At 53.2% G+C, this 26,079-nt stretch overlaps 3 protein-coding genes across 4 annotated transcripts in view; 2 read left to right on the top strand and 1 right to left on the bottom strand.

Moving 5' to 3' along the window:
- The window catches only part of LOC119702804 (C-type lectin domain family 2 member D-like), a 603,052-nt gene that overhangs the window by 563,736 nt on the left and 13,237 nt on the right, over positions 1-26,079 (bottom strand). The gene's annotated exons all lie outside the window — the stretch shown is intronic.
- LOC119702817 (C-type lectin domain family 2 member D-like) lies at positions 5,735-25,693 on the top strand. Its single transcript, XM_038141450.1, has 5 exons — positions 5,735-6,550; positions 24,573-24,671; positions 24,774-24,955; positions 25,156-25,256; positions 25,347-25,693. Exons 1-5 carry the CDS (start codon positions 6,229-6,231, stop codon positions 25,459-25,461), a joined length of 819 nt encoding a protein of 272 aa, XP_037997378.1. The 5' UTR covers positions 5,735-6,228; the 3' UTR covers positions 25,462-25,693.
- Positions 6,979-7,697, top strand: LOC119702828 (C-type lectin domain family 2 member E-like). The gene is made up of 2 exons (XM_038141467.1): positions 6,979-7,312; positions 7,513-7,697. The coding sequence occupies exons 1-2, from the start codon at positions 7,100-7,102 to the stop codon at positions 7,615-7,617; spliced, it is 318 nt and encodes a 105-aa protein (XP_037997395.1). The 5' UTR covers positions 6,979-7,099; the 3' UTR covers positions 7,618-7,697.

The following is a 26,079-nucleotide window of genomic DNA, read 5'->3' as shown; positions in this document are numbered from 1 at the left end:
GCGGTCGGCGCTGCCCCAGCTCGGGGCTCGCTGCGGGCGGAGGGGCCGCGGTGAGGGGCGGGGGGGCTCTGGCGAGTTCCTTGTGCCGGGTGCCCCCGTGTCCCCCCTGCGCTGAGGCCGCCGAGGCAGCGGCTGCCCGCGGTCACACAGTCACAGAATCACTGGCTTGGGTTGCAAGAGACCTCCAAGATCCTCGAGTCCAACCCAGCCCTGACAACTCAACTAAACCACGGCACCCAGCGCCACATCCAGTCTGTTTTTAAACACATCCAGGGATGGTGACTCCACCACCTCCCTGGGCAAACCATTCCAGTTCTTTATCACTCTTTATGTAAAAAAAAACTTTTTTCTAATATCCAACCTACATTTCCCTTGGTGCAGCTCAAGGCTGTGTCCTCTGGTTCTGTCAGTGCTGCCTGGAGAAAGAGCCCAACCCCAGCTGAGCACAGCCACCCTTCAGGGAGCTGTAGAGAGTGATGAGGTCACCCCTGAGTCTCCTTTTCTCCAGGCTGAGCACCCCCAGCTCCCTCAGTGCTTCCTCACAGGGTTTGTGCTCCCAGCCCCTCTCCAGCCTCGTTGCCTCCTCTGGACGCGCTCCAGCGTCTCAAGGTCCTTCCCAAACGGAGGGGCCAGAGCTGGACACAGCACTCCAGGTGTGGCCTCAGCAGGGCCAGGTACAGGGGAAGGGTCACCTCCCTGCTCCTGCTGGCCACACCATTCCTGATCCAGGCCAGGAGCCATTGGCCTCCTTGGCCTCCTGGGCACACTGCTGGCTCATGTTCAGCCTGCTGTCGACCAGTGCCACCAGGTCCCTTTCTGCCTGGGCACTGTCCAGCCTCACTGTCCCCAGCCCGGGGCATCGCAGGGGTGATTGTGGCCAAAGTGCAGGACTCGCCACTTGGGCTTATCAAACTTGATCTCACTGGGCTCTGCCCATGCATCCAACAGTTCCAGGTCTCCCTGCAGAGCCCTGCTACCTTCCAGCAGATGGACACAGCTCCCAGCTCAGTGTCCTCTGCAGATATACTCATGGAAGCCTCAATCCCCTCATCCATGTGGTCAGTGCAAACACTGAACAGGGCTGGCCCCAGCAGAGAGCCTGAGGGACAGCCCTGGTGCCTGGCCCCAGCTGGCTGCAGCACCCTCACCAGCACTCTCTGGCCCGGCCATGCAGCCAGGGCTGAGCCCAGCACAGAGTGCTCCTGTCCCAGCCCTGGGCTGCAGCTTTTCCAGCAGTGAGCTGTGGCAGACAGTGCCAAAGGCCTGCTGGAGCCCACCCCGACACACCCACAGCCCTTCCTGCAGCCACCAGGAGGGTCACCTGCTCATGACAGGAGGCCAGCTCGGTCACACACGGCCCAGCCCTCCTGAAGCCCTGCTGGCTGGCTCTGATAGCCTGGCCATGCTGGGAGTGCTGCCTGATGGACCCAATGTAAACTGCTCCAGGGCCTTGCTGGGCACTCAGGTCAGGCTGACTGCCTGTAATTACCAGGATGCTCCTTCCCAGCCTTGCTGTGCATGGGTGTCCCACTGGCCAGCTTCCAGCCACCTGGAAGCTCCCCAGTGAGCCAGGGCTGTTGGTAAATGATGGAGAGCGGCTTCCCAAGCTCATCTGCCAGCTCCCTCATCCCCCTGGGCTGGATCCCACCTGGGCCCACAGGTTTATGAACATCCAAGCAGCTCAGCAGTTCTCTAACTGCCTCCTCCTGGATCACAGGGGGCCCATTCTGCTCCCTGACACCATCCCCCAGCCCAGGAGGACACTTGGCCTGAGGACAAGCTGTGTTCCCACTGAAGGCTGAGGCAAAGAAGGCGTTAAGTATCAGTGATGAGGAGAGACAGGGAAGGCTTTGAGATGGTTCAAGATTCCGATTTTATTGTGGGATACAAATGCTTATATACTTATTCTATGAAGATTTGTAATGTTTTACTACAGTGATTGGGTTAATCATCAAATAAACAAACTTAGACATTTTAAACATCTTTTACTTGCAGAAGTCCTATGTAATTTTCTGTAGTTGTGATGTTTTGTGACAATCCCTTTGCTAGGATTTTCTTCTCCTGAGAAGCTGAAGGGCCTCAGCTTCAAGTGTGAACAATTTGTTATCTGCTGCTGTGGAATGCAGCAGCATTGGTCAGTGTGGGATGTTTCTGCTTGGTGGCCAATCCAGGAGGCAGCAGCTCTTGGACTCTCTGGGAGTCACAGAACTTTATTATTCATTCCTTTCTATTCCTGTCTCGCCTTCTGATGAATCTTTCCCTCTGTTCTTTTTATTGTAGTTATAGTGTGGTTCTTTTTAATGTAATATATATCATAATATAATAAACCAGCCTTCTGAAATGGAGTCAAGATTTCTCTGTCTCTTCACCTTGTCCTGACTGCCCTGATCACCAACAATTTTTTTTTTCCAGTAAACCCAGCTGCTTCAATCTTCTTGTAATCTTTATTTCATCTTTAAATTTCTGTTTGCTATTGCACCTGTTATCAAATTTCTTATGACAACCATGTCCAAAGTCCATCCTCAGTAATTGACCCAATATCGCCACAGTTAGGCACGTCTGCCTTCTCCTCATCTGCAGTTACAGAATTCCCTCCTCCATCTAAAAGGGAAAAAAAGCTCATCTTTCTCTTCCTTTTACCATTAATATATTTGAAAAAACATTTTTTATTATCCTTTCCAAAAATTGCCAAATTAAGTTCCAGCTGAGCTTTGGCCTCCCTAATTTTTTCCCTACATACTTTGGCAACTTCCTTAAATACTTCCTGAGAAATCTGACCTTCCTTCCAAAGCTCATACATCCTCCTTTTATTCCTAAATTCATTCAAATCCTCAGTGCCTGTTGGGAAGGATGAAACTTTGACAAGAAATTCTCACAGATACGTATGCCTGGCAGAAAGATTTTTGAATGTAGAATCTGAAGAAGGAAGAGAAATGAAAGCAAGTTTTGATGCAGAAAAGAATTGCTGGACCAGTCTCACTGGATAACTAAGAAGGCAAAGGTTATGTTAGGCGAGGTTTTATGACTTAAAGGATAAACATGCCTCGAACGTGAAGATGTTTTTACCAAGCAGAAAGATAGCACAGGCATACAAGACATGTCAATGTGGCAAGCCGAAAAATGGTCTAAGCATTTTCCCCTGCAAAAAACCTAAAAAACGCCTTCTAGCTCAAACTGTAATGTACTAACTTCTAGTGACTGGAGAACAGTAACATGAATATGGTAATTACAGTAGTTATGATCGGCTATAGGTAAAAGTTAAGGTATAGATTGGTTCTTCTGTATTAAGATGCTCAGGAAAGAAAAGTATGTAATGCAATGTAACCAAAAGCAAAGGGTCTCCGGGCCTGCCTGCAGCTGGAGCTGACAGCTGTAGGCACAGGCTCAGCCGCCCATGACCCTGGACTTGGATACTTGGACCCTGGGCTGTAACATCTTGGATACAATAAACTGCATTATGAAGAACTGCCTGGAGTCCTGCATCTCTCGTATCAGGCTCTTAAGGTTGCCCATCCAGGCTGGACGTTTGCCTCGTGGACTCATCTCTGGGCACACAGGGACAGTCTGTTCCTGTGCCCTCAAGATCTCTGTTTCAAAGCATGCCCATCTTTCCTGGAGTCCTTCATTTTTAAGGGCTGCTTCCCAAGGAACTCTCTGAATAAGACTCCTCAATAGACTGCTCTCAGGAAGTCTAATGTAAAAACTTTATTGATGTTCCTCCTGTTATCACCAAATATTGAGGACACTGCAATTTCATGATCCCTGTGCCCCAAGAGGCCTCCAACCACCACAACTCCCACCAGCCCGTCCCTCTTTACAAACCACAATTCTAACAAAGCCCCTCCCATGGCAATCTCACTCATCTGTGAGTGACCTGGGACACCTGAGCCCAGGCAACACGCCCTAAATGCTGTCGCTCTGCACCTGGCTCCTTTCCGGGTTCTCCTGAGCCCCGGCAATATCCCTAAGTGCCATTGCTTTCAACCTAGCCCATTCCCGGATGCTCCTGGGCCCTGGCAACACGCCCTAACATGCCGTGACTCTCAGCAGCCCCAGGAGCTCCGAGTGGGCAAAATGGGAGCGAGGGAGAGGAGGCAGCTGCTGCCAGCGGGTGAAATGTCTTTGCTGCCCGCTGGCAGGGAGAGGAGCAGGGAGAAAGTGGTGCCAAGGAAAGGGCAGAGAAAGAGGGACAAGGCTGGAGCGGTGGAAGGCAGCGGGGATGGCCATGGGGCAGGCGGGCATTTTGCTTTCCTGCTCTGTGGCAGGAAACCAGGAGCTGTCAAATCCCTGCAGGAAAAGAGGGCAGAAATAGCAGGTGGAGGAAATCGCTGACAATTGGGATTCATTTGATCTGCCTGACCTGCAAAGGCTCTGCGAGGGGGCAGGGCGGAAGGGGTTCCTATCCCGAAAAACACGCGCTAAGGAACCCAGCCCGGCGCACCTCGAGAAGAACCTCAGCCCCCGAGGAAGCTGCTTCCGGGGGTGTCTCCACGCCGCGGGCCGCTGCCCTCCCCTTTCCCCCGGCGTGTCCCGCCCCCGCACCTCCCTTTCCCGGTACGGCACGCGCATTTCTTCACTGCGTGCAAAGATCCTTTATAATCCTCCTTTATTGCTTTATGCTCCTTTATTGCCCTCCTTATGCCCAAGCCACTCCCACTCGGACTTTACATTGCGCTGGCAGCGGCCGTGACCGGGATTTTTGGCAGGGACCGGAGCGGCGGCGGCGGCACCCGGAGCCCGGCGAGGCGGCGGCGGAGCTCGGAGCGGCTCCAGCCCAGGTGGGACCCGCGGTCGGCGCTGCCCCAGCTCGGGGCTCGCTGCGGGCGGAGGGGCCGCGGTGAGGGGCGGGGGGGCTCTGGCGAGTTCCTTGTGCCGGTGCCCCCGTGTCCCCCCTGCGCTGAGGCCGCCGAGGCAGCGGCTGCCCGCGGTGTCCCCCGTGCCCGGACCTTAGCATGGAGGCTTTTGTGTGATACTAATTGGAACCCTTTTGCGTTTCTCCAGTTTTACGTGTTAGAGAGAAAAAGAGTTTTTTCTCTGTAGCTTCTAGGAGGATTTTTGCTCTAAAATGAGGCATTTCCTCCTCCCTCCCATCTGGCACCTAACTTTTTTTTTTTCGCTGCCTTTGGTGTTTTTGTCTTGTTCTTTTATTTCGGTAACTCGTGGCGGGAGCTGCGGCTGGGCCGTGTCGGGACCGGCCTCACGGGTGGTGGTCGGTTTTCTGCGCGGGCTCGGGAAAGGAGTTTCTGGTGCGCAGGAGCCTGGGGGCACGATCCTCGGAGGCGCGGCCAGCCCTGCTCCGCCCAGGGCTCGGCGCCTCCCCTCGCCTTCCTGCCTGGCGGCTGCGGGGCCCGACCAGGCCGGACCGGGGCCGCGGGGGGGACGGGCGGGCAGCGCGGGGCAGCGGGCCCGGCCCGGCCTGGCTGAGACGGGCGGGGAGCGGGGCCGGGGCCCGGCACCTCCTCACGGGCCGGAAAGGAGAGAGAGCGTTCCTGGCTGTTCTCCTCTTGAGCAAGGGTGTTTCACAGAGGCCTGTCTAGTTTCTCAGTGGTTCCACAGACTGTCGGGTCCGCAAAAAGCTTTGTAACAGGGCTGTGAATTTTCTCCCATTCTAAACCGCGGCAGACGGCACGAACCCGAACGCGCCTCGGAGCCCAAAGCGCTGCAGGCGCCGAGCGCGGGCAGCAAGCGCCGCATCCTGCGGGCTCCGGGGCCGAGGCTTCTCTGCCCTCTGTGCCAGGAGGCGCCCCGCGTTCGCAGGCAGGGAGCCCCAGCGGCCGTGCCGGCGCCCGGGGTGGCCGCGCTGCAAGGCGGCGGGGCAGGGAATGCGGGGCACGATGGTCAGCAGCCCGGGGCTGCTGCTTCTCGGCCCTGGGCAGGCGGACTCCGAGCCGCAGCTGCCCTGGGCCAGCAGCAGGCGGCAGCTCGCAGGCGCTGTCAGCGCCTGTCCCGGCACGGAGCTGGGGCTGCAGCGGCTGCAGAGCCCCAGGGGCCGGGGCTGCGGGCACCGCCGAGCTCCCGGAGGCTGCGCTTGGCTCCGCCGCTGCTGCTGCCGCAACTCTGGGCAGCGGGGACAGCGCAGCCGGAGCTGCCGCCGCCCTGCCGAGCCTCGGGCTCCCGCAGGGCCGGCAGCAGCACTGACCGCTCATCGTGTCCCTTGCAGGGTGCCACCAGCGCCGCTGTAAAGCTGCTCCCGAGGCCGAGCTCCCAAAGGCTTGGCCGGCACTCTGAATGCCTCCAGAGCAAGGTGCTGATTATTCGTGTCAAAAAGATGCCGGTTGTGAGCTGGAGGAGAGTGAATTCTGTTCCATTAATGGAGTTGGGAAGAAGCTCCTGCATCACCAGGACGGACCAGCAGCCGGGGTTCCGCACTTGCCTGGGGCACAAGAAGCCACTCGGCACAAGCAGGGGGATGCCCCTTGTGAGCGTGCAGTGAGTGAAGATGTGGAGAGTGGATTCTGCAGCAGGGATGGGAGTGTGAGGGAGCCCCTGGCTCCCCAGGGCACATCAGCAACCGGCAACAAACACAAAAGGGACCTCAGAAGATTCCTGGGTGAGTGCAGAGCCACCCCTGGGGCCTCTAGGGAGGGGCCAGTGTCCCCTCCCAAGGCCAGGGCTGGCAGGTGTGTGGCTGTTTCCCGAGGTGTGGAAGAGGCCTGGTGCTCTGCTGGGCCCCATCAGTGGCTGGCAGCAAGAGCCCCAGCTGCCCCCAAGGCTGTGCAGCTCTCCTGCTGCAGCCTGTGCCCGCAGCTGTGTCCCTGGCCGTGCCCAGAGCTGTGTCCCTGGCCGTGCCCAGGCTCTGGGCTCTCTGGCTGCCAGCTGAGCGAGGGCCACACTGGCTGAGGGCTCCCTGCTGTGCTCCCTGGGCAGGGGCTGAGCAGATTGCAGGGCCGGCTCTGCTTCTGGCAGCCAGCAGCTCTTTCCTGCTCCAGGTGAACGGCTCAGGCGCCATCCCGTGGGCACGGTGCAGCTGATCCTGCTGCTGCTGCTGCTGCTGCTGGCTCTGCTGGTGGCCTTGGCTGTGCTGGCAGGTAAGGCAGGGGCAGCAGCCTGGGCCCAGCCCCTCGGGGCAGAGCGGGCTCCCTGCTCCCTGCACAGGGCAATGCTCAGACCTTCTCCTCTTGCCCCTGCAGCACCGCAGGCTCCAGTGACAGCTGCCACTCCGCTCTTGGTTCTGGGCTGTTCCCGTGTCTGGGTTGGCTTCAACGGGGTCTGCTACTACTTCTCAAGGGATTACGGCACCTGGGAGCAGGGTCAGGAACGCTGCTCCGAGCTGAACGCCTCCCTGGCCATTGCCAAGGATGAGGGGGCCATGGTGAGTGAGGGGCTGCGGGCGGTGCGGGCTGGCTGAGGGCAGCCTGGGGGTGCTCCTGGGCCGGGCTCGGGGCTCGTAGGGCTGGGGGTGCAGCCCCGGGCCGGGGCCTTGCAGGGAAGGAGCCCCGGCGTGCGGGGGCAGCCCCGGGCACGTGTCCCCCCGAGGGGCCGGGGCAGCTGCCACTCCTCTCTCCCGGGCAGGATTTGCTCTTCCGCCTCTGTGGGAACGGCGATTACTGGCTCGGGCTGCGCAGACGGGGCCAGCGCCTGCACTGGGGGGACGGCAGCAGCTACAGCTCCCGGTGAGTGCCGGGGAGCCGGGCAGGGCCTGGCCGGACAGGGGCACAAGGTGTTCCCCTGGCAGCCAGCGCTGCCTCTGCTCCTCCCTGCAGGGTTCCTGTCTTTGGCGATGCCGAGTGCGCGTACCTGGGTGACAATGGATTGAGGAGTGGGAACTGCTCAAATGAGCAGCTGTATCTCTGCAGCAAGGCCCAAGCTCCCCTGTGACGGGGGCTGCAGAAAGGACCTTCTCCACGCTGGGCAGTGCCAGCTTCCCCTCTCAGCCCAGCCCAGGGCTGTCCTTCCTCAGCTGCACCCTGTGCCTTGCACTGCCTCTCAGGGTCACCTCAGTGCCTGTCCATCCCCAGAGCCAGCGCCGGGCTGGGGCTGCAAAGGAAACGTCTCTGCAATCCATCCTGCCACCCATGCTGCCTGCAGGGAGTGCAGTGCCCTCATTGTGCGTGAGAAACACGGCTCACAATTAAAATTAAATATACATTTGTCTTACAGGATAAATCCCATGTTTGTTTATTTGTCCATTTGCACACGGTTAACTTAAACTCTGTTCTCTATGTACTGTTACATTATAGACCTCTATGCATGTTCTTAATAGTTTATACATATTCAAACATTGATTTGGGTTACATTTTCTTTTGGTTTTCGTGTTTTATCACTGGCTGGGGGCTGTGTGCAAATCACAACCAGGACAGGACTGCTGGCAGCCTGCCTTGAGCTGTTTCATTTTCCAGCATCAGTCTCGGTACATGGTTATGACAATGGGAAGATGCCAACAGCTCACATCCCAGCCAGCAGACAACGAACTTAATGGTACAGCTTACTTTAAAAGTTTTTTGATCAATCACACAAAGCAAAAGCACACTGACAGTGGTTCTATCCAACCACTATAAGCACAAGTGCCTTCAGTTAAAACAATGCTTGCTCATTTTAAATACAGTACCTGCCTGTAAGCCTTCAAACACCATGCACAGAGCTCCATTATTAAGCTTAGAACTCCCGAATACCTTGCTGGATAGACTTTTCTGCAACTTAGGGAGTTATTCTAAACAAGCCTTAATGCACAGACCATTGTTCTATTTGTCCTTACTTTTCTGCTGACCTATCTCATGGCTCCTGCTTAGCTCTAATCACAGCTCTGCTGTCTCTGAGGCCTGCCTTTGCTGCTTTCCCAAAACCCTCTGATTTTATGGATTCTCACAATTCCCCCTCTTGGTTCATACAAAAACAAACTTTCATAACTACGTTGTTTATTAACTACTTTGCATTTCGTAGCTTTACTGCAATAGATCTGCTTATTACTTACTTAAAGCATCTTTTTGCTCCCACTCAGCACTGCCATATTACAGCACAGCAATTTTGGTGCTGTGAGAGTTTAGTCCGTTTCAAGGGCAAAGTCGTGTCTGATAGTAATGACACACCCTTGTTCGAAGAAGTCTCATCGCTTCTAAGGTCTGAATTCAAAACCTTCCTCCATGTCTATACCTTCATGCATCATCTCTGTGAGATTTCAGGAGCTCTCTGTGGATCCATTTCCTACCTCTCTCCCCTGCGATAGAAACTTCTTTGATCCTTCTGTCCCTCGTTTGTCGCACACACCAAAGTACACGCGAGGCATTGCTACTCGTACAACTACCAAAACACCCAACACGTACAGACCCATCTGACCAAGTGCCTTTAGCTAAGGTGCACAGCTCCATTCTTGGATCAAATCATCTGACTAGGACTGAGCTTGTTCTTTAATTTGAGCTGTCAAATCTTTCAGCTTTTGTGTGCTTTTGTGGACGGTTTCAGAAGGATCAGACAGGTTCATACAACACAGCCTTTCACATTCTTCACAACCGTGTCCGTGTGCTAGTAAAAGAAAATCAGTGGCTGCTCTAGTGTGAAGGGTAGCATGTCTAACACTGTTAACATCTGCCAACATATCCCTGATGGCAGTGGATGTAGCACTCGTGTGTTTACTCAGCTAACATTTAACCCGATCAAATTGTTTCAGTGCAATGGCTGAAGATACTTTGCCTTGTCTTTGTGCCATATTCTTGATGAAATGAATATATTTTATTTATTACTGTGGTTCTATCTTGTATTTTCACTCCCTGATACGAAGGGTCAATAATTTTTTTTTTTTTCTCAGTTCACTGGTTTCTGTTTCTGTTATCTTGTCTTTCTGATAAGACAGTCCCCGAATGTGGGAAATCACTGCATTATTTTGCACCATTTTCTGAGTTAGTTGCATTAAATGATCACTTCAACATTTCACAGTCTCTGTTATGCTATGGTCTAAGATAGAGTCTATTACATCACTATAGAAGCTGTAGGCTGCATACATGAACTGACAGGTTACACTGTATCAAAAGCAGAAATTCCAGTTTGTGCTATATCAGGGTTTTTGTGATCCGTAATAACTTGTAAAACAAAAGTTAGTACATAAATGTCAAAGCCAATACCTGATTTGTTATTTATAACGTTATACAACAAGCTAGACTGGGGAATCCAAATGGCCCTGGGCTCTTGGAAATCATCACAGACTGGCCTGAAGGTGAGACTTTTGGACTGTCCTTGGAAGAAGTGAAAAAGGACCGTCACTTTTAAAATGTTAAAGGTTAATTAAACCCATACAAAAAAAATACAACAATGGACTTGTTGTGGTTTGAGAGGAAGTGAGTTTTTGGGAGGTGGTGGTGGTCAAACCAATAGGTGCTCAGATGTGAATATTGGCACCTGGTTTGGCCATTGAGGATATGGATCCGCCTCTGAGAACACAGGGGTTAAAAGCAAGGAACTCCCACGGGAACTTTCTTCTTGGTTCTGGTGGATGGAGAGGTCAGACCTGCCCTGCCCAGCTGCGGGCTGGGGAGCTGAGGGAGGTGGGCCGGAGCCTTGGGCAGAGACGGGAGGCGATGGCTTGGATAAGAGTGAGTTCCCCACAGAGATGGAAGGGTGGAAGAACTCAGAGAGGTGGCGGGCAGTCCCCCTCCTCGGGAGAGAGAGAGAGAGAGAGAGGTGCCAGTGCTATCGTGAAACTTGATAAGCACTGGCCTGGCCGAGGAAGAGAAGAGGGGGGACGACAAGGGAAGAATCCCTGGTGAGCTAGTGTGGGAGTTCGGAATGAGCAGAGACTGTGATTTTAACCCTTCTGTGGGACGGTGGAAACCTGGCAAATGCTGATCCTCCGGGAGTCGAAGGAGGAGAGAAACGGATAAGAGGAAATGTGCAAGTGTGATGAGAGCTGTGCAAGTGAAGAAGGACTGAGAGATGTTGAGAAAATCCTAAGTGGAGGAGATGATGGAGTGGCTTTTGGCTGGACTTTTCTTGTATAGCCATGGACAGAACCTTTCCTGTAATACAGAGACTGCATTTTAGGGGGAGGCGGTGCCAAAGGAGCGATGTGAGCGGAGATGACAGGTGATGAGTGATGGTGAGACCCCTCGGCCCCAGGGGGTGAAATATTGGGGGGGACTGGTGTCCCAAAATGAGGTGAGAGACTGTCGTTTTCTCCTGGAACTGGGCAAGGCATCCTTGAAAGGGGAAACCCTAAAAGCAGCTCTGGTCCATGTGCAGTGGTGAGAGCACTGAACATGGAAGGAAGAAGTCACGAAGGCGATGGCTGAGTGACAGGGAAACACAGCTGGATTCGGCCGTGTGCTTTTCCAGGGGAAATCTGTGGCACAAGGAGGGCTCCTTCTCTCCTTGATGAAATGAGAAGTGATTGTCGGAAGGGTGGAGATGGACTGAGTTGATTATCTGAAGGGTGATGGACTGGGAAGAGATCAATGGTTTTGTGTTATTCTGTGGAAATTGAGTGGGGGGAGGAGAAATGTTTAAAAGGTTTCCATTCTGCTCTGTGTGTTAATTTTATTGTAGTTATGTGATAATAAAGTTTTTTTCTTGTTTACAAGTGGAGGCCTGCTTTGCTCTGTGTCTGATCACATCTCACAGCGGACACCAGGGGAAGATGGGTTTTCATGGGGGCACTGGCATTGGGCCAGCGTCAAACCATGACAGGACTGAAAAAGGAAAAATTACAGCTCTGGGACTCTCCATGACTGTCAGCCCTGTGCTTGTTTACAGAATGGATGCTCTGCCTTTTAGACCCTCAGTGCTGCCCAAAGCTTTCTCAGTCAACTCCTTCTGCAGGGAGAAAGCCAGAGTAAAGTGAAGCCCAAGAAGGAGAGAACAGTGTGGGGAAGGTGCATTTTTAGCATTTCACTGACTTCTCATTGCCTTGCTCTGATTTGTTCGATAATAAATGCAATGAATTTTAATTTCCCCAGTCCGGGCCTGTTCTGCCCATGCTGGGTGAGAGATCTCTGGCTGCCTTTCTGGAGAGCCCCGAGCCTTTGCTGCTGTGTTCTGTTGCCTGCCCAGGGGCAGCAGGAGAGGCACAGAGCGCTTCTGCTGGCCCCGGGCACCTGGCCCGGCCCAGCCCAAGAATCCCTGCCATCATTCCCTGCACCATTCCCGGCCCCACGGCGGCTCCGGCTCCGCGGGCAGGTGGCTCCAGGAGCTCTGAGTGGGCAAAATGGGAGCGAGGGAGAGGAGGCAGCTGCTGCCAGCGGGTGAAATGTCTATGCTGACCACTGGCAGGGAGAGGAGCAGGGAGAAAGTGGTGCCAAGGGAAGGGCAGAGAAAGAGGGACAAGGCTGGAGCGGTGGAAGGCAGCGGGGATGGCCATGGGGCAGGCGGGCATTTTGCTTTCCAGCTCTGTGGGAGGAAACCAGGAGCTGTCAAATCCCTGCAGGAAAAGAGGGGAGAAATAGCAGGTGCTGGAAATCGCTGACAATTGGGATTCATTTGATCTGCCTGACCTGCAAAGCTGACAGACCCTGAGCACTGCCAGCGTTGTGATGTGTCTTGCCCTGCCCCTCCCCTGGCTGCAGCAGCCACCGGGGCCCGCTGAGACCCCCAGCAGCAGCTTCCTGAGGGCTGCACTTCTTCAGCAGCTTCAACAGTGTGGGGCTTTTGTTCTTAACATGGTCTTTTTGTGGCAGAAGCAACCTCTCCTCTCCTCTCCTCTCCTCTCCAGCCCAGGTGGGACCCGCGGTCGGCGCTGCCCCAGCTCGGGGCTCGCTGCGGGCGGAGGGGCCGCGGTGAGGGGCGGGGGGGCTCTGGCGAGTTCCTTGTGCCGGTGCCCCCGTGTCCCCCCTGCGCTGAGGCCGCCGAGGCAGCGGCTGCCCGCGGTCACACAGTCACAGAATCACTGGCTTGGGTTGCAAGAGACCTCCAAGATCCTCGAGTCCAACCCAGCCCTGACAACTCAACTAAACCACGGCACCCAGCGCCACATCCAGTCTGTTTTTAAACACATCCAGGGATGGTGACTCCACCACCTCCCTGGGCAAACCATTCCAGTTCTTTATCACTCTTTATGTAAAAAAAAACTTTTTTCTAATATCCAACCTACATTTCCCTTGGTGCAGCTCAAGGCTGTGTCCTCTGGTTCTGTCAGTGCTGCCTGGAGAAAGAGCCCAACCCCAGCTGAGCACAGCCACCCTTCAGGGAGCTGTAGAGAGTGATGAGGTCACCCCTGAGTCTCCTTTTCTCCAGGCTGAGCACCCCCAGCTCCCTCAGTGCTTCCTCACAGGGTTTGTGTTCCCAGCCCCTCTCCAGCCTCGTTGCCTCCTCTGGACGCGCTCCAGCGTCTCAAGGTCCTTCCCAAACGGAGGGGCCAGAGCTGGACACAGCACTCCAGGTGTGGCCTCAGCAGGGCCAGGTACAGGGGAAGGGTGACCTCCCTGCTCCTGCTGGCCACACCATTCCTGATCCAGGCCAGGAGCCATTGGCCTCCTTGGCCTCCTGGGCACACTGCTGGCTCATGTTCAGCCGGCTGTCGACCAGTGCCACCAGGTCCCTTTCTGCCTGGGCACTGTCCAGCCTCACTGTCCCCAGCCCGGGGCATCGCAGGGGTGATTGTGGCCAAAGTGCAGGACTCGCCACTTGGGCTTATCAAACTTGATCTCACTGGGCTCTGCCCATGCATCCAACAGTTCCAGGTCTCCCTGCAGAGCCCTGCTACCTTCCAGCAGATGGACACAGCTCCCAGCTCAGTGTCCTCTGCAGATATACTCATGGAAGCCTCAATCCCCTCATCCATGTGGTCAGTGCAAACACTGAACAGGGCTGGCCCCAGCAGAGAGCCTGAGGGACAGCCCTGGTGCCTGGCCCCAGCTGGCTGCAGCACCCTCACCAGCACTCTCTGGCCCAGCCATCCAGCCAGGGCTGAGCCCAGCACAGAGTGCTCCTGTCCCAGCCCTGGGCTGCAGCTTTTCCAGCAGTGAGCTGTGGCAGACAGTGCCAAAGGCCTGCTGGAGCCCACCCCGACACACCCACAGCCCTTCCTGCAGCCACCAGGAGGGTCACCTGCTCATGACAGGAGGCCAGCTCGGTCACACACGGCCCAGCCCTCCTGAAGCCCTGCTGGCTGGCTCTGATAGCCTGGCCATGCTGGGAGTGCTGCCTGATGGACCCAATGTAAACTGCTCCAGGGCCTTGCTGGGCACTCAGGTCAGGCTGACTGCCTGTAATTACCAGGATGCTCCTTCCCAGCCTTGCTGTGCATGGGTGTCCCACTGGCCAGCTTCCAGCCACCTGGAGCCTCCCCAGTGAGCCAGGGCTGTTGGTAAATGATGGAGAGCGGCTTCCCAAGCTCATCTGCCAGCTCCCTCATCCCCCTGGGCTGGATCCCACCTGGGCCCACAGGTTGATGAACATCCAAGCAGCTCAGCAGTTCTGTGACTGCCTCCTCCTGGATCACAGGGGGCCCATTCTGCTCCCTGACACCATCCCCCAGCCCAGGAGGACACTTGGCCTGAGGACAAGCTGTGTTCCCACTGAAGGCTGAGGCAAAGAAGGCGTTAAGTATCAGTGATGAGGAGAGACAGGGAAGGCTTCGAGATGGTTCAAGATTCCGATTTTATTGTGGGATACAGATGCTTATATACTTATTCTATGAAGATTTGTAATGTTTTACTACAGTGATTGGGTTAATCATCAAATAAACAAACTTAGACATTTTAAACATCTTTTACTTGCAGAAGTCCTATGTAATTTTCTGTAGTTGTGATGTTTTGTGACAATCCCTTTGCTAGGATTTTCTTCTCCTGAGAAGCTGAAGGGCCTCAGCTTCAAGTGTGAACAATTTGTTATCTGCTGCTGTGGAATGCAGCAGCATTGGTCAGTGTGGGATGTTTCTGCTTGGTGGCCAATCCAGGAGGCAGCAGCTCTTGGACTCTCTGGGAGTCACAGAACTTTATTATTCATTCCTTTCTATTCCTGTCTCGCCTTCTGATGAATCTTTCCCTCTGTTCTTTTTATTGTAGTTATAGTGTGGTTCTTTTTAATGTAATATATATCATAATATACTAAACCAGCCTTCTGAAATGGAGTCAAGATTTCTCTGTCTCTTCACCTTGTCCTGACTGCCCTGATCACCAACAATTTTTTTTTTCCAGTAAACCCAGCTGCTTCAATCTTCTTGTAATCTTTATTTCATCTTTAAATTTCTGTTTGCTATTGCACCTGTTATCAAATTTCTTATGACAACCATGTCCAAAGTCCATCCTCAGTAATTGACCCAATATCGCCACAGTTAGGCACGTCTGCCTTCTCCTCATCTGCAGTTACAGAATTCCCTCCTCCATCTAAAAGGGAAAAAAAGCTCATCTTTCTCTTCCTTTTACCATTAATATATTTGAAAAAACATTTTTTATTATCCTTTCCAAAAATTGCCAAATTAAGTTCCAGCTGAGCTTTGGCCTCCCTAATTTTTTCCCTACATACTTTGGCAACTTCCTTAAATACTTCCTGAGAAATCTGACCTTCCTTCCAAAGCTCATACATCCTCCTTTTATTCCTAAATTCATTCAAATCCTCAGTGCCTGTTGGGAAGGATGAAACTTTGACAAGAAATTCTCACAGATACGTATGCCTGGCAGAAAGATTTTTGAATGTAGAATCTGAAGAAGGAAGAGAAATGAAAGCAAGTTTTGATGCAGAAAAGAATTGCTGGACCAGTCTCACTGGATAACTAAGAAGGCAAAGGTTATGTTAGGCGAGGTTTTATGACTTAAAGGATAAACATGCCTCGAACGTGAAGATGTTTTTACCAAGCAGAAAGATAGCACAGGCATACAAGACATGTCAATGTGGCAAGCCGAAAAATGGTCTAAGCATTTTCCCCTGCAAAAAACCTAAAAAACGCCTTCTAGCTCAAACTGTAATGTACTAACTTCTAGTGACTGGAGAACAGTAACATGAATATGGTAATTACAGTAGTTATGATCGGCTATAGGTAAAAGTTAAGGTATAGATTGGTTCTTCTGTATTAAGATGCTCAGGAAAGAAAAGTATGTAATGCAATGTAACCAAAAGCAAAGGGTCTCCGGGCCTGCCTGCAGCTGGAGCTGACAGCTGTAGGCACAGGCTCAGCCGCCCATGACCCTGGACTTGGATACTTGGACCCTGGGCTGTAACATCTTGGATACAATAAACTGCATTATGAAGAACTGCCTGGAGTCCTGCATCTCTCGTATCAGGCTCTTAAGGTTGCCCATCCAGGCTGGACGTTTGCCTCGTGGACTCATCTCTGGGCACACAGGGACAGTCTGTTCCTGTGCCCTCAAGATCTCTGTTTCAAAGCATGCCCATCTTTCCTGGAGTCCTTCATTTTTAAGGGCTGCTTCCCAAGGAACTCTCTGAATAAGACTCCTCAATAGACTGCTCTCAGGAAGTCTAATGTAAAAACTTTATTGATGTTCCTCCTGTTATCACCAAATATTGAGGACACTGCAATTTCATGATCCCTGTGCCCCAAGAGGCCTCCAACCACCACAACTCCCACCAGCCCGTCCCTCTTTACAAACCACAATTCTAACAAAGCCCCTCCCATGGCAATCTCACTCATCTGTGAGTGACCTGGGACACCTGAGCCCAGGCAACACGCCCTAAATGCTGTCGCTCTGCACCTGGCTCCTTTCCGGGTTCTCCTGAGCCCCGGCAATATCCCTAAGTGCCATTGCTTTCAACCTAGCCCATTCCCGGATGCTCCTGGGCCCTGGCAACACGCCCTAACATGCCGTGACTCTCAGCAGCGCCAGGAGCTCCGAGTGGGCAAAATGGGAGCGAGGGAGAGGAGGCAGCTGCTGCCAGCGGGTGAAATGTCTTTGCTGCCCGCTGGCAGGGAGAGGAGCAGGGAGAAAGTGGTGCCAAGGAAAGGGCAGAGAAAGAGGGACAAGGCTGGAGCGGTGGAAGGCAGCGGGGATGGCCATGGGGCAGGCGGGCATTTTGCTTTCCAGCTCTGTGGGAGGAAACCAGGAGCTATCAAATCCGTGCAGGGAAAGAGGGGAGAAATAGCAGGTGGAGGAAATCGCTGACAATTGGGATTCATTTGATCTGCCTGACCTGCAAAGGCTCTGCGAGGGGGCAGGGCGGAAGGGGTTCCTATCCCGAAAAACACGCGCTAAGGAACCCAGCCCGGCGCACCTCGAGAAGAACCTCAGCCCCCGAGGAAGCTGCTTCCGGGGGTGTCTCCACGCCGCGGGCCGCTGCCCTCCCCTTTCCCCCGGCGTGTCCCGCCCCCGCCCCCGCACCTCCCTTTCCCGGTACGGCACGCGCATTTCTTCACTGCGTGCAAAGATCCTTTATAATCCTCCTTTATTGCTTTATGCTCCTTTATTGCCCTGCTTATGCCCAAGCCGCTCCCACTCGGACTTTACATTGCGCTGGCAGCGGCCGTGACCGGGATTTTTGTCAGGAACCGGAGCGGCGGCGGCGGCACCCGGAGCCCGGCGAGGCGGCGGCGGAGCTCGGAGACTGTTTCAGCCCAGGTGGGACCCGCGGTCGGCGCTGCCCCAGCTCGGGGCTCGCTGCGGGCGGAGGGGCCGCGGTGAGGGGCGGGGGGGTTCTGGCGAGTTCCTTGTGCCGGGTGCCCCCGTGTCCCCCCTGCGCTGAGGCCGCCGAGGCAGCGGCTGCCCGCGGTGTCCCCCGTGCCCGGATGGCCGGGGCCGAGCCGGTGAGGAATAGCTACTCACTTTTCATCATTTTAGAAAGCTTTATTAAACCTCATCAAAAGTACAACAAAAGACCGAATAGACTGGATACTTGCATCCTCTGGACTATGCTGGAAATCAAATAAAACAGGGGATTAAACAAGGAAGAAATATCAAAACAGTTGTTACACATGAAAGGAAAAATCCTAATTTCTTCTATCATCTTATCTCTAATACATTGCCCTATCAGCTAGGTTTTAACATTGTTGTCTAATTTTGAACTGGTACCTGGGTTATTTTTCTGGTATCTTTTGCTTTTTCCAGAAGAACATCTCTGTTGTCATCTATTTCCAACAATCTGGTATATTGAACTTTCTGCAAACACCCCCTTCTTCAGCCAATAAATAGTCCAAAGCCAACGTATTCTGATCCACCACAGGTTTTGTTTGGCTTTGCTGACTTGCTAATAATTCCAATGCCTGAGCAGCTTTATTTGTTATCATCTCTTAACTGCTTGGAGTCTTATAATGCGACTCAGCATATAATTTGGGGTCGATACAGAGTTAGATTGCTGTGCTGGTTTCACCTTTTTTTTACTAGTTGTTTTTTTGCCGAATCCTGCAAAGTATCTTTAAGATTAAATGTGAAACAAATCTATCTCTCTCCTTTTGGACATTCAATTCCAAATCTATTACCACTTTTTCCTAAGTTCCTTGCAATCCAACAATTTTCCCCATTTTGCCTACAGGTACTTAATTTGGATGGGTTATAACAGTGGCTGTTGACGTGGGTGTGGGTGATTAAAGAGGAACTTTGGTTTCTTTCCATGTTTCTTTCCATGTGGGTGATAAAAGAGGAACTTTGGTTTCTTTCCATGTTTCTTTCCATGTGGGTGATAAAAGAGGAACTTTGGTTTCTTTCCATGTTTCTTTCCATGTGGGTGATAAAAGAGGAACTTTGGTTTCTTTGCTTTCGTTAGCATTTGTGACACGATCTTGTCGGTATCCCGAAAGGGAAAAGACAACAAAGGAGTGAAACAAAAAGGTGTAACAGAGGTCTGGTATGGCTTATACCCCCACCTTCCCTGCCAATGGGGGTGCTGCCCAAAGCAGGTGTATTTGATCTTATTGGTGGCGAGTACAGCGGTCAACCCAGGCTTGCCCTCTCTTTCCCTTGTCACTTCCTTTTTACTAACTTCTAGGCCAATCGTTTTTGACACCCCTTAACTGTGGTTTCCCACCATTCCTCAGGTACTTCTCATTCAACAGGTACTAATAATTCCCATCCACAAAACAAAGTTATTACTTTAACATTTCTTGCAACAAGAGCATAGATTTTGTGAACTACAATACCAATTATTCCTACAACTCAAACATTTACTTATAACCCAGCTAGCGTGTCTGGTATTGGGATGAATCAAGTAGAGTTTACAGTATGGCACTGATGGAAATGGTAATTCCCCTCTTCCCTGTACAATTCACAGGCTAAGCTCAGAAAGTAAGAACTCTTTGACTAAAACAGTCCTGATCCTTCTCTTTGAAGTATTCCTCCCCAAGGAGATGTTGGAGGTGTCTCAGGGTTTATTCAGGCAGTGCTTGAAACCAGTGATGTGAGCTTTGCCTTATTTCTCAATTAGGTGTTGTTCTTTGTTCATTCCTTGGATCATTTGGCTCTTCCCAAACCATTACCACTCAGTCCCCGTTTGAAAGTCAACCTGGTATCACCTGGTTTAGATGTGATAGTCTGTTCCTCAAGTTTCTTCACAAGTCCTTTGATTCTGCTGGCATGAATTCACCCTCTTTCCATGGCTTGGATTGCTGCTTCAGTAGTACCTGGAAAGGACTTCTTAATGGCACACTGATAAAAGAAAAGTAATACTGTATTAACTTTTACTATCAGCTTTCCTCAAAACTTTCTGGGTTTAGCAAAAGCCTTTCTTAATTTTTTTATTTTTTTATTTTTTACAGCCACCTCTTTTTCTTGTATCCAGCTGTGCTAACAGCTCCAGAGGCAAATCCTTCTTTCTGTGAGCTACAATTAGCATTATAGACTCGTTCCTCAGAACAAAAGCCTCCTCTTTTTAACAGCAAGAAAACAGAAGGAAAAAAACCTTACTTACAAAAAAAACCACCAACTTTGTGAGGTTTGGAGAGTCAGCTATCTCTGCCTTGATCTTATTGTTACTGGAATGGCTCTGGCCAGGGCAGATCCTGCCCCAGTAGGAGCCGGTGAGGAAACTCGGGGCCAGCCACGAGCATGGGGACCCTGGGGGTGTGCCTCGGGTCCCTTTCGCTTTCACTCTCTCTCTCTCTCCTTGGGTCCCTTTCACTGTCTCTCTCTCTCTCTCTCTCTCTCTCTCTCCCTGGGTCCCTTTCTCTCTCTCTCTCTTTCTCTCTCTCTCTCTCTCTCCCTGGGTCCCTTTCGCTCTCTCTCTCCTTGGGTCCCTTTCTCTCTCTCTCCACTTGCCATGGCCGAGGCTGCCATCCTGGACTCGGGACCCCAGCAGGCTGGGAGCCCCCCTGGCAGCTCTGCCACTGAGCCAGCCCGCTCCTGAGGCCCCACTGCTCGTATGAGAGTGGCCAAACACTTTCTAGCCTTGATAACCCCAAACCTGGCGTCCCCCGGTGCTCCTGACATTCTTTTTCCTTAGTTAACAAATCTTCTTTTTCCCTTCAAGGCGGGTCTGTTCTGTTAAACTTTCTCCGGATCCCAGTTCGGCATTGAGCAATCTCCTAACAACCATGTGCAAAGACACTGCCCTGCCCTTCATGCAGAAACTGCATTCACACTCCTGCTCTCCTCCAGCACCAAGACATCGCCACTCCACATTCCAATATCCCAGAGTCTGCTAACCACCCCTCGCCCTTCTCCAACTTCTCTCTTTCTTCTCTTCTTACTTTCTTTTCTTTTCCCTTTTTCTCTTTTCTTTGTTTCCACACACCTGGGACTGTACAAGGTGTACACACAACTAGTTTACTTCCAAAAGTAAGCTTACAACTTTGTTTTACTGGGATTGCAGTAGCTGTTACAGCTGGAATACCTACTGGCCAGCTGTGGCTTACTGGGTCTAACATCTCTGAGAAATAAGCTACAGTCTCTTTACTCCTCCCCACTCCTGAATTAGAATTCTATGAGCTACTCCATTTTCTACATTTATGTACAAATGAAAAGGGTTTTTCTAACGAAGGCAAGCTTTAAAGCTGGTACTTAGGCCAGTTTCAACTTCAGTTCTTCTAATTTAACATAATTTTCCTTTGTTATTTTCCAAATAAAAATTTTACTGCTCATTTGTACCCATCAATCCATAATCTGCAGTATCCCAATAATCCGAGTAGTTTTCTGATTTCCCTTTTTGAAGAGGGATGGGGAAGAGATAAAATTCCTGCAATTCTCTTGGGGTTGAGTTTCCAGTGACTCTTACTTATTAAGTGTCCAAGATATTTTACCTCTGGTTCTACAAATTGCAGTTTCCCTTTTGATACCCTTAATCCTTTTCCCGCGAGAGATTTCAAAAGGTTTATAGTAGCTTCTCTAACTTCAACTTCAGTTTCTCCAGATAATAAAAGATAGTTTCTATTGGGCTTCTTTGCTGGGAGAATAGGGGTATTATGAGAAGACATACAAGGTTCTCATGTCCCATCCCTCACAGTTCCTTCTATGACTGACTTCAAACCTTCCCATCTTTCTAAGGATATAGGATACTGACGGATACATCTGGCACAATCTTCTCTCTCAGTTGTGACCTTTATAGGGTCAATATTTAATCCTCCCCTATTTCTTTCTCCAGCCCAAACTTCCTTGTTAATTTTTTTCTCATCCTCTTGGCCAAGTTTTAGAACTCTAGCTGTCATTTCTCTTCTTCTGGTATAACTCCTATTTCTAGTTTTACTTGTAAGTCTCTTTTTTATAAGTTGCTGCCTGCCCCAGGGACCAATAAGACATCCCCCATCACAATTTTAGTTTCTCCCTCAATTGCCACATCTTTAATGACAGGAACTGTGAAACTCTCTCCTTTTGTTCCTGTTACTTTTACAGTGTCTTTGTTTACACTATAACCTTTCTGAATATTTAAGAGCAGGTTCTTTCTGCCTGTTCTGGTTTGAAAGCAAAACCAGTGAGAGACTCCATCACCCCGCGTCCCGCCCTTCCCTCCAACCGCCCAATATCCTAAAACTCCAACAGGACGCTCTAATTTAGTACTGGCGTGGCGTTCGCTTTCCTATAGCGGAATTACGGAGTAATTATCTGGCCAAAAAATGGAACTCACCCCTCTTCTCTTTTATTTATCCAGCCCCCTGCTGTCTCCGGGCTTCAGCCTGTGACCGCCGGTGGCCCTGGCAGTGTCCAATGGACTCCGCCAAATTTGTGGCGTGGGTGCACCTCTTTAAAAAAACTCCTGGCACCACAGGGGTGAGGTGTTTATCTTGGAGGAGTTCCCAAAATTATGAGAAATAGCTACTCACTTTCATAACTCTTGAAAGGTTTATTAAACCTTATCAAAAATACAACAGAGGACTGAAAAGAGAAAATGGCACTGGGAGCAAAGGATTTTCCCCACAATGTGCTCACCCACCCAATGGACCTTTCACCTTTTAACCCTTTAACAACTTCCAAAGATCTGTCCATTGACCCTTTCTTCACTGTCCAGTGGTGGAAATCACATCCTCCTGACTGGAAGTCAGATGTCGCCATAGTGACAAGTCGACCCTCCCAGATGTCCCAACTTTGGCAGTCTGTTGAAAACAACGCAAGGGAGTAAAACATAATAGTAAATCTATAAATTTTTTCTTAATCTATTTACATGATATTTGTCTGTTAATTGTGAGAGTCAATCATCGCATTACTCATCTATCACAAGCCAGTGCTGCAGCAGTGATGGCTCATCGCGGGTGCTCTCAGTAGGACGGAGGCGGCTGCACCGTGCCCGGGTCTGTAAGAGCCTGAATGAGAGATGCAGGACTCCAGGTGGCTCTCCAAAATGCAGTTTATTCCATGCAAGACATTACAGCAGTCCAGGGTCATGGGCAGCTGAGCCTGTGCCTACAGCTGTCAGCTCCAGCTGCAGGCAGGCCTGGAGACCCTTTGCTTTTGGTTACATTGCATTATATACTTTTCTTTCCTGAGCATCCTAATACAGAAGAACCAATCTATACCTTAACTTTTACCTATAGCCAATCATAACTACTGTAATTACCATATTCATGTTACTGTTCTCCAATCACTAAAAATTCGTAGAGTTTAAGCTAGAAGGTGTTTTTCAGGTTTCTTGTAGTGGAAAATTCTGAGACCTTTTTTTCTACTAACAATATCTGCTGACTTGTTTGCCTGTGATATCATTCTGCTTGGTAAAAACATCTTCTTGTTTGAGGTGGGTTTATCCTTTGCTCTAAGTCATAAAAAACCCCTTCTAACTAACACACCCTTTGCCTCCTTGGTTATCCAGTAAGACTGCCTCAGCAATTCTTTTCTTCTATATCAAAACTTGCTTCCATCTCTATTCCTTCTTCAGAATCTACATTCAAAAATTTTCTGCTAAGCACACACATCTGTGAGACTTTGTGGTCAAACTTTCATCCTTCCTAACACAGAACACCACCCGGCCGTGCGGCAGCGGGCTCGGGGCCGCTGCTCGGGCGGGCGGGAGGTGTCCGTGCCCGGCTCGGGGCTGGCACGGCACGAACCTGAACGCGCCTCGGAGCCCAAAGCGCTGCAGGCGCCGAGCGCGGGCAGCAAGCGCCGCATCCTGCGGGCTCCGGGGCCGAGGCTTCTCTGCCCTCTGTGCCAGGAGGCGCCCCGTGTTCGCAGGCAGGGAGCCCCAGCGGCCGTGCCGGCGCCCGGGGTGGCCGCGCTGCAAGGCGGCGGGGCAGGGAATGCGGGGCACGATGGTCAGCAGCCCGGGGCTGCTGCTTCTCGGCCCTGGGCAGGCGGACTCCGAGCCGCAGCTGCCCTGGGCCAGCAGCAGGCGGCAGCTCGCAGGCGCTGTCAGCGCCTGTCCCGGCACGGAGCTGGGGGCTGCAGCGGCTGCAGAGCCCCAGGGGCCGGGGCTGCGGGCACCGCCGAGCTCCCGGAGGCTGCGCTTGGCTCCGCCGCTGCTGCTGCCGCAACTCTGGGCAGCGGGGACAGCGCAGCCGGAGCTGCCACCGCCCTGCCGAGCCTCGGGCTCCCGCAGGGCCGGCAGCAGCACTGACCGCTCATCGTGTCCCTTGCAGGGTGCCACCAGCGCCGCTGTAAAGCTGCTCCCGAGGCCGAGCTCCCAAAGGCTTTGCCGGCGCTCCTGATGTGTCGGGAGGAAGGTGCTAATTGTTCCTGTCAGAGAGATTCTGGCTGTGAGCTGGAGGAGAGTGAATCCTGCTCTATTCATGGGCTTGAGAAGGAGCCCCAGCATCTCCAGGACGGACCGGCAGCCGGGGTTCCGCACTTGCCTGGGGCACAAGAAGCCACTCGGCACAAGCAGGGGGATGCCCCTTGTGAGCGCGCAGTGAGTGAAGATGTGGAGAGTGGATTCTGCACCAGGGATGGGAGTGTGAGGGAGCCCCTGGCTGCCCAGGGCACATCAGCAACCGGCAACAAACACAAAAGGGACCTCAGAAGATTCCTGGGTGAGTGCAGGGCCACCCCTGTGGCCTCTAGGGAGGGGCCAGTGTCCCCTCCCAAGGCCAGGGCTGGCAGGTGTGTGGCTGTTTCCCGAGGTGTGGAAGAGGCCTGGTGCTCTGCTGGGCCCCATCAGTGGCTGGCAGCAAGAGCCCCAGCTGCCCCCAAGGCTGTGCAGCTCTCCTGCTGCAGCCTGTGCCCACAGCTGTGTCCCTGGCTGTGGCCAGAGCTGTGTCCCTGGCCGTGCCCAGGCTCTGGGCTCTCTGGCTGCCAGCTGAGCGAGGGCCACACTGGCTGAGGGCTCCCTGCTGTGCTCCCTGGGCAGGGGCTGAGCAGATTGCAGGGCCGGCTCTGCTTCTGGCAGCCAGCAGCTCTTTCCTGCTCCAGGTGAACGGCTCAGGCGCCATCCCGAGGGCACGGCGCTGCTGATCCTGCTGCTGCTGCTGCTGCTGCTGGCTCTGCTGGTGGCCTTGGCTGTGCTGGCAGGTAAGGCAGGGGCAGCAGCCTGGGCCCAGCCCCTCGGGGCAGAGCGGGCTCCCTGCTCCCTGCACAGGGCAATGCTCAGACCTTCTCCTCTTGCCCCTGCAGCACCGCAGGCTCCAGTGACAGCTGCCACTCCGCTCGTGGTTCTGGGCTGTCCCCCTGGCTGGGTTGGCTACAACGGGGTCTGCTACTACTTCTCAAGGGATTACGGCACCTGGGAGCAGGGTCAGGAACGCTGCTCCGAGCTGAACGCCTCCCTGGCCATTGCCAAGGATGAGGAGGCCATGGTGAGTGAGGGGCTGCGGGCGGTGCGGGCTGGCTGAGGGCAGCCTGGGGGTGCTCCTGGGCCGGGCTCGGGGCTCGTAGGGCTGGGGGTGCAGCCCCGGGCCGGGGCCTTGCAGGGAAGGAGCCCCGGCGTGCGGGGGCAGCCCCGGGCACGTGTCCCCCCGAGGGGCCGGGGCAGCTGCCACTCCTCTCTCCCGGGCAGGATTTGCTCTTCCGCCTCGGCGGGAACGGCGATTACTGGCTCGGGCTGCGCAGACGGGGCCAGCGCCTGCACTGGGGGGACGGCAGCAGCTACAGCTCCCGGTGAGTGCCGGGGAGCCGGGCAGGGCCTGGCCGGACAGGGGCACAAGGTGTTCCCCTGGCAGCCAGCGCTGCCTCTGCTCCTCCCTGCAGGGTTCCTGTCCTCGGCAATTCCGACTGCGTGTTCCTGGCTGAGAAGAAATTCAGGAGTGGGAACTGCTCAAGTGAGCGGCCGTATGTCTGCAGCAAGGCCCCAGCTCCCCTGTGACGGGGGCTGCAGAAAGGACCTTCTCCACGCTGGGCAGTGCCAGCTTCCCCTCTCAGCGCAGCCCAGGGCTGTCCTTCCTCAGCTGCACCCTGTGCCTTGCACTGCCTCTCAGGGTCACCTCAGTGCCTGTCCATCCCCAGAGCCAGCGCTGGGCTGGGGCTGCAAAGGAAACGTCTCTGCAATCCATCCTGCCACCCATGCTGCCTGCAGGGAGTGCAGTGCCCTCAGGACACAACCAGCTCCCATGGGAAATCCAAATCGCCCTGGGCTCCTGGGAATCATTACAAACTGGTCTGAATGTGACACTGTTGGACTGTCTTTGGAAGAGGAAGCAGAACAGCTGACACATGGTGAGGAGGAATCCCACATTGATAATCAGGCACCTGACTGTGAGCAAGGCTCTGTCAGCTGCTGCCTCTTTGTTGTCCTTGGAGGAGGGATGGTCGGAGCTGCTCTTTGGGGAAGGGAATTCCCTGCCATTGGCCATAACCCGGCCCAGAGGCGCTTCTCCTGCCGTGGGGCGAGGCTGTGCCTGTGCGAGCAGCCCCGCACGGGCCCTTCCTGTCCCCCGTGGTGCCCGAGGGCCCTGTCCCCCTGCTCGCTGCCCGGGACCCTGCG

This window comes from Motacilla alba, chromosome 6 (assembly GCF_015832195.1).
Source record: "Motacilla alba alba isolate MOTALB_02 chromosome 6, Motacilla_alba_V1.0_pri, whole genome shotgun sequence".
Taxonomy (NCBI): Eukaryota; Metazoa; Chordata; class Aves; order Passeriformes; family Motacillidae; genus Motacilla; species Motacilla alba.
Note: the sequence above shows the minus strand (reverse complement) of the source record. Positions and strands in the feature narration are given on the sequence as shown.